At 37.4% G+C, this 7,819-nt stretch overlaps 1 protein-coding gene across 4 annotated transcripts; it reads right to left on the reverse strand.

Annotated features, from left to right (window-relative positions):
• Positions 1–645: 645 nt before the first annotated feature.
• Positions 646–6,734, reverse strand: LOC111811383 (protein decapping 5). Of its 4 annotated transcripts, none has more exons than XM_023698236.2 (8): positions 6,433–6,733; positions 5,641–5,741; positions 5,217–5,288; positions 4,150–5,085; positions 3,181–3,246; positions 1,384–1,587; positions 1,164–1,274; positions 646–1,090 (listed from the first exon to the last, which is right to left on the reverse strand). In XM_023698236.2, the coding sequence occupies exons 1-8, from the start codon at positions 6,578–6,580 to the stop codon at positions 920–922; spliced, it is 1,809 nt and encodes a 602-aa protein (XP_023554004.1). In that variant the 5' UTR covers positions 6,581–6,733; the 3' UTR covers positions 646–919. The 4 variants fall into 4 exon arrangements, with proteins under 4 accessions (XP_023554004.1, XP_023554162.1, XP_086974942.1 ...); XM_023698394.2 differs by lacking the exon at positions 6,433–6,733 and adding an exon at positions 5,452–5,540; XM_087118816.1 differs by lacking the exon at positions 3,181–3,246 and having other exon boundaries at positions 6,433–6,734.
• Positions 6,735–7,819: the final 1,085 nt, after the last annotated feature.

Below are 7,819 nucleotides of genomic sequence, written 5' to 3' on the forward strand. Positions count from 1 at the left end.
AAAAAAAATTATAAATGAAATAATTAAAATAATAAAATGCAAACGTCCTAATCTAACCTATGACTAGAAATTTAAACGTGCAACTACCCTGTGCAAGTGCCAGTCTCTATTTGTGATGTCGCAGTCATCTGTACATGGGCGCTTTGCATTTCCCTGTAAATGATATGGCACACGGGTCGCAGTCATCTGTACATGGGCGCTTTGCATTTCGCTGTAAATGATATGGCACACGGTCTGAATATTTCGAAAAATACTCCGTAAGTGATTTTACTATAAGATAGGCTAGAATTGTTTGCCTGCAACTTTATTTACAAGCATGATGATATATGAGTATGATGAAAATTGTAGTGCATAGGCATTATGTTTAATCTTAACACCTCACACAAAGTAGTCTTATCTTTTGTTATCTTTTGTATGATGTTATTTAAATGTAAGATTTTTTTTTTTTTTTATAGTCTTTCAAAGGTTGATGTAGTCTTTGGCTTTATGTTTTGATAAATTGAATAATGCTCTATTAATTCTATTCATGTGTTAATGTGCTTAATATATTTAATCTGATTACTCTAGATTCACAACAAAAAGATAGTGCCTTACACCACAACTTTCTTAGTTCTAATATGACAATGATTAAGGCTTCATTTAACATTTTAAAAAAAGATCTTAAAGTCGTGTATATTATTAAAATCCAACTTGGTTTACAATTAAATCTTCCACCACAAACCAAATTCTTTGTTAAACCAACAACTCTTAAACAAGGTAAACGGGGCAATGATCAAAATGGGGAGAAAAAAGAACAATCTAATTATTTTGGAACAAACCGGGAGAGAGGTGCACTCTATAAAAGAACATATCCTTTCTCGATTCAATCAAAATGAGGCCATTTATACCATATGAGCCCGACCGATACACACTGGTTGGACTACGTATGATTAAATGATCGCCCCCGCCCTCGCCCTCGTCCCCGTCCCCGCCCCCAACCCCTGCCATTATAGCCATATCCTCTTCCATGGTAACCTCCACGGAAATACCCTCCACGTCCAGGACCTCGGCCACCTCGGCCCCCCCGATACCTCGAAAAGTGGCCAAAAGTCTGCAATAACAGTCAGGAAAACATAAAATGCAGCAATTTTAAATGTAAGAGGCACAACAACCAGAAAAGTTACCTCTGTGTCTATCTTTACTTGCTCTGAATATCTAGTCCGACCATTTTGAGGATCATTATCCATAGCGTTATAAGAGAGTGAATCAAAGAAGTCATCCTTGTTATACAAGGGCTGCAGACAAAGGACAACAACTAAAATGTCATGGTTTAAAAATATTTGAATCCATCATTTGATTACACCTAAATTTCAATTACTCAACAGACTTAAAGGATGTTCTCACCTTGATCCCAGCCTGTGAGAGTTCACCCTCGTCTTCTTCCCGAGTGTCATCCTCATCACTAACCGTTCCATCCACATCCTTATCCTTGAGATAAGATTTACTCCCTTTACCTAGACTTCCCCAAACTTCATCCTTGTTGAATTTCTCGTTCATTGCTATGAAATCAAAATCTTCTGTAAATTTGGTCACAGGACGGGAACTCTTCTGCAATGTAAAAAAATGTGAAAATGTTGAACTCTAGGATCATTCGGATGTCCAACTTCAAACATAAATACAACTTACACCTACAAATTAACCCAACAATGATGTATTTTCAGGTTATGTATCCAACAAAATGAATACATGAATCATTAATCAATCACCTCACCTCAATTATTTTTAATATTCAGCATGTTATTTATATTTTTCCTTGATCAGACAAATTTCTAAGTTTGTTTAAAAATGGGAATCTATGATGTTTCAATTCAAATTCTAGCAAATCAATCTAATTCCAGTCCAAATCTTATTCACACTCAAAATGAATGAGAAATTAAAGCACACAAATAAGTTTATTCACATAACCAAGCTTTCATCGAGAAATATGAAAGCATATACAAGGGCATACCAAAAAAAAACAGCCAAACAAAAGGAGCCCAACATACTAGAAAAAGATGCTCCAATGCAAAAGAACAAAGTCTAACTGATAAGTACAGAAAATTGTTGCCAAGGCCCAAACAAAGGCATTAAACCTAAGTCTAACTGATAAGTATAGAAAATTGTTGCCAAGGCCCAAACAAAGGCATTAAACCTAATGACCTCCCAACAACTCCCCCTCTCTCTAAAAAAAAAATTATGATTCCTCTGTCAAAATCCCCAAATAACAGTCAAAAGCAAGCCTGCAATAGCAATTTGCCCATCTCCCAACAAAGAAAAAACAAAAAGAACTCCCCCATCATAGCAGCCCTGCAATCCCTCTTCTGCACTAGAGAGACTTCAAAAGTTTCCAAGAAAATGGGTCCAAATCTATTGAGCAAACTAGAGCTCCAAAGAATAAGGCTTTGAGGGCCTCTGACGTACCTCTACAAATGGAACTAAGGCCCCAAAAAGAAACTGTCTCCACCCGGTCTATAGTATTACCTTTCCCACGAAGACCTATCATGCAAAGAACTTTATGTTCCTAAGAATCTTAACCTTCTAGAGTAAGGAAAACACAAGGGGAGAGCAAAAGAAGAGATGAAAAAGAAGAGATGAAGGTGAGAGAAAAGTAACACACAAGGTGAAAACATGAGCTAAGAAAAACCCTGGTAAGGGTGAAGGTCTGGAACACAGGCCCCTCCTTTCTGACCAGCAAGAACATTCCACAAAAGCAGAAGTAGAAATCTCCAACAATTCCCCATCCGTAGAGGGATGAAACCCAAAGATAATAGAAGACTCACCCAAATGCCACATGACATAGGCCATTGACTACCACCTCATATCTAAAGGGTGGCACAGATGGGGGAATGATACAAAGGAGTTTCTCCCTCACCCAACAACCCTACCAAAAATAGGTGTCTAAGCCATCACCTATGGAGTATTTATAAAATAACTGGAAGAGATAGTTTTCCATGAGCTTTTAGATCTCATCAGCCTACATCCAGAGATCCACCAAAGAGGGTGTGGGTAGTATTTACTCAAATGACTATGCTACAAAGCCCTTGGTTGCCAAAAGAAAAAGATGTTAACATCAAGTAATTCATTGTTAAACTCTGATTAGAACTGATCAGTGATGTCTACACCAATTATTACTTTATTATTTTAAAAAACCGTACACATTACCCCAGAGCCTCTTCCTCTTTCACGTCCTCTGTAAAAATGCCGAGCCTGAAAATGAGCACCATTTGACTGATACCCAGTAAAGGGGAAAAAACATCAGTGTCTCCATAACATAAACTAACAAGGGCAAAAAAAAAAAAAGGCAGCCATTGAGACATCAATTTGTATTTCCACTTATCTAAAACTATGGTTGTGTAATTGAACATACGAATAATGAAGCTCGGATAAAGGTATAAAGAAAATATGATACTAATCAGATACGATAACATACAACTGTTCACGAAATGGAAAAGATTTAAGTAGCAGTTCCAGCAGTAAACTAAAAAACCAGAAATAAGCAATGGTAAATATATCACTCACTATCTGATGCAATAATTAATATGTTCAGTAATCTCCTAAAACACAGACTTTCACTACGAAGGCCTCTAGAAGAAAATTTAAGTGATAGGATGACCAAATCCCTGTCGGTAAATATATAACTAACTCACTATGTGATGCAATAATTATAAGTGGTTAGTCTCTCCTAAAACAGACTTTGACTAAGAAGACCTCTACAAGAAAACCCAAGTGATAGTATGACCAAATCCCTGTTGGTAAGTATATAACTAATTCACTATGTAATGCAATAATTTGAAATGTTTTGTAGCCTCTTTCCTGGGGTGGGGACCCCTTGTCCTTTTGCCCTTTACGTTGTCACTTTTGATCACTTCATTCTAATGTAATCTCCTAAAACATAGACTTCGACAGAAGAGGCCTCTGAAAGACAATCCTTATCATACCTAGAACTCCAATCTGGCTATCAAAATTAAACGTGAAATCAATCATAAGTTCAACAACAATCTTCAAAGAGCCTATCGTGCACAAAGGTACACTTAGAGGAGGAAAATTAAAGAGATAACAGAAAACTAACAAATCAGACACAAAAAAGAATTAATAAAATAACAATTTGCATTTTATGAACTAGTAAAACACCTTCTGGACAGGCCTTGACTGTACAGGTAGTGGTAATATTGGTGGCTGAGTCTCTGTTGTCACTGGCATAGAAGGTTTTAATGATGATGACTGGACCACTTCCACATCCTTATGCACTGTATGTGAAGATTGGGATGGAACCACAGCAGTGGGCGCAGACTGCAATAGTTGCCCAGGGGTAACTAGAGAAGGTATAGAAGATTCTGTGCGAGAGTTAGATATTCCAACTACAGATGAAGTTGACTGGGACGCACTTTGATACTGTAATGAAGGACCAGAAACTGCATTGGGTTCATTAGTGATTGGTGGTATGGCAGAACTGACATCCGCACTTGAAGTAGAAAATGAAGACAGTATCGGACCTACTGGCAAACTAACACTGACAGGGGCTCCGGGAAGGGTAGCAACATTTGTCTTATTAGCAACTGAACTTGGTATCGTTTCAGAAATAGAAACAAAGGGGAACGTTGGCAAAGCTGTTGAAAAAGTTGGAGGAGGCAGAGCAGTGGAGGTCAAGTTAGGAGAACTATTACTAGCAGGGGGCAAGGGAGACGGAGCTTCTGGTTGTTTTGAAGATCCAATGGGTAAAGATGCATTAATGTCCAGATACTGCATTGACTGTTGCATGGATGAAGGTATTGATAGACCAGGAGGACGTATTATCGACTGCTGGTGTAACTGAGGAAGCCCATTTGGTGGGCCATAATACCCTTGCCAATACAAGGGCATGGCAAGTCCACTGCCATCTGAACTAGGAGGAGGCGGAGGAGAAGCTCCCCATGACCCCAAGTTGCCTCCAGGTTGATACGGAGGCAAACCACCTTGAAAATTAGACGGAGGGAATCCAAATGCCGTGTGGGAAGTATGATCAGGTAATGACCCACTGGCAACAGAATGCATGCTGGTAGATGGGGAAACTGAGGCGGGGTAGTGAGACTGCATAAGCCACAAATAAGAATAAGGCCAACATCCTTTCGAAAATAAAAATAATCATAATAAAAGCCTTAATATACTAAAAAATTAGAAGAAAAAAAATACAATCTTCTTTAAAAAAGAAAAACACGCACTTGAATAATTGCTGGATCATTATTTATAGGTGCTGTCGGCTGAACAGGTGGAGAACATTTAACCTGCAAATCCTGCCAAGAGCACAAAAGAGCTTCTTATTGATCAAAGCATTGGAAAGGAAATGAATCCAGGTCCCATCTCGACTCTTCAGCATACAATATCAAAAGAAAATGAAAAAAATGAAAGCAGTAAGAAATCCGTAAAAATAAATAAGCATGCACAAAACAGAAGTACCACATTGAGCCAGCAGGCTCACATAATCGGATATTCAAGTGGTAATCAGCAAGAGACAGAAACTCCAATCGTGATATCTGCCATTCACTCTAAACAACAGGGAATTTACCGATCCTATCTTAAAAAAAAAAAAACAAAACTAGAGGACTAAAGTATCATATCAAACATAATTTTCAATGCATTTGATACCTTGATATCACTCCCACGGAATAAGATGTACTCAAAAAATTTATCGCTTGGAGGGACTTGGGGACCATCCTTCTTTCTTCCTTCTGTTCCAAAGGATCTCACTACCCCAAATAAAATAAATAAATGGTAAATTAGCTTGGTGTTTGATGTATAGATGTGAAAACAGTAGAGAAAACCTTTTAGATGCCAGAAATTTTCATTCTGGTGGTACATGGTTCTCAAGAATTCCAATTCAAGACCTATATGAGGAACAATCTACTCCCCAAAGGAAGTAATAATTACTCGCACTCAATTCTTGCAAAGACAACAAAATATTGCCCGCAAACAAAGATACAGAAAACCGTGGTTTACAATCTTGCCCGCACTAATCAACCAAGAACAAGAAAGCATTTCGAAAGAGAAGATTAAATCAGTGGTACGATAAATGATAAATTTACACATAAATAAAGCACAAACAACTTTTTACTTTCGACCAGGCTATTGGGCTAATAGAATACAGTCTAGAAAAAGAAAATTAAGAACAAGGGTAATTTGTGCATTATCGGATATCAAAGTCAGTTCAAGCCACAAATGTTAACCCTCAATTACCTACTCAAAGCCTCGTTATTATGAAACCAAAACGAAATTTCATAAAAAAAAAAAAAAAAAAAAATCTCATTCTCTAACCATAAAGAAATGGAAATGTCCATGCATTGACAAAATCAGGAAAGTTAAAACCCAAAAAGAAAAGCGGTAAGCGACACGGCCCCAAATCTTGAGAAGGACTGCGGAAAAAATAATGTAAAAAAATACCGTTTCTCAGTCCAATACTCGACTCTTCCGTGTTGATGTTGTACAGAACGCCTTCGTATCTAATTTCACTCTTGGAAGTCAAAGTTATGAAGCTTCCAAGGTAGGAATCGGCAGCAGAAGTCGCCTTCGAACCAGCATCTGAAGCCATATCTATGAAACTCGAACATAAACTAACACAATGAGGAGCGAGACAGTAGAGTTCTAGGTTTTTAGAGGCGAGACCTTTGGCCTCAGATTCTCAATTCTTTTTTTGGAAGAGGGAAAGAACCCAATCTGTCGAGACTACTTTGTTTGGGTAATCGGTCAAAAATGCCCTAAAATTAGTTTTTAAAAATGTTTAGATTCACATTAACAGCCCAACTTAATTCGATTTGAACGGACTACTTGCTTATTGTTAGTAAACAAATCATAAGATAATGATATTGCACTAATCAAAAGGTATAATACGCGCGGATTTGTTCATTCCACCAACCACCCATGCCAATTAAACATGAAGTAGTTGCATGCGACTCAGGCGCAGGGTGGGTGTTGGTTGCATGCCATTTAAACGTTATTCTCATTTCTCCTATGTAACTTCTAATTGTTGTCAACCAACTCAATTGTGTTGAGAGCATCCTAATTAAGTCTTAATCTACCATACTTTAACATCTTCTTTACTTCTTCTTCGATCCTCGACTATTTTATTAGGTTCATCGGCTTTACTTGCACCCCTACAATAATAACCTACTTTTTTTCAAGAGATTTGTGCTATGAACTACCATGTACAAGCGTAAAGTGTTTAAAAGACTCGATAAAATATTTTTCATTTTTAAAGTAGAAAGAAAAGCAAGGATTTCATAATCCCAATTTTGCCTATGGTTGCTATGACATTCTCTACTTCCTCACGACACGATTTGGGTTCTAACATCCTACAAGGATATTTAGACCGACCATTCCATCAAAGTGAAGAAAATATATGATCACAATGTATCACATATCAAGAGGCAAAAATTGACTTAGGGCATAAGGAAGTCTGAATAGAGTGGTATCTAGTAGTCTGGGTGTCCTAATAGACAACTTAGGGCTTGGATGGTGCATTTATGGAAACCAACCTACTCAGCTTGGCTCTTTAACCTAGAGCATAGATCATGGTTCATAAGCTTATAGTTCTAGCTCTAAGGGTCCATTATAAAAATTTTAAAAGGCACACCCTCATCTCATCGACCCTTTATAAATTCATGCTAAAATCATACATAATGCCATTATTAATGGGTGTCATGCAAAGTTTCATGTCATTTGGATTTCATTAGAACCATAAATTCTCGTAAAATGTTCATTGAGGACATTTTTGTCATTTTCTACTTTAACGTTGATTTATGACTTAAACATGGTTTTATGATTGCACAAT

The sequence above is a fragment of the Cucurbita pepo genome, chromosome 1 (assembly GCF_057944985.1).
Source record: "Cucurbita pepo subsp. pepo isolate OVF chromosome 1, ASM5794498v1, whole genome shotgun sequence".
In the NCBI taxonomy this organism is placed as follows: Eukaryota; Viridiplantae; Streptophyta; class Magnoliopsida; order Cucurbitales; family Cucurbitaceae; genus Cucurbita; species Cucurbita pepo.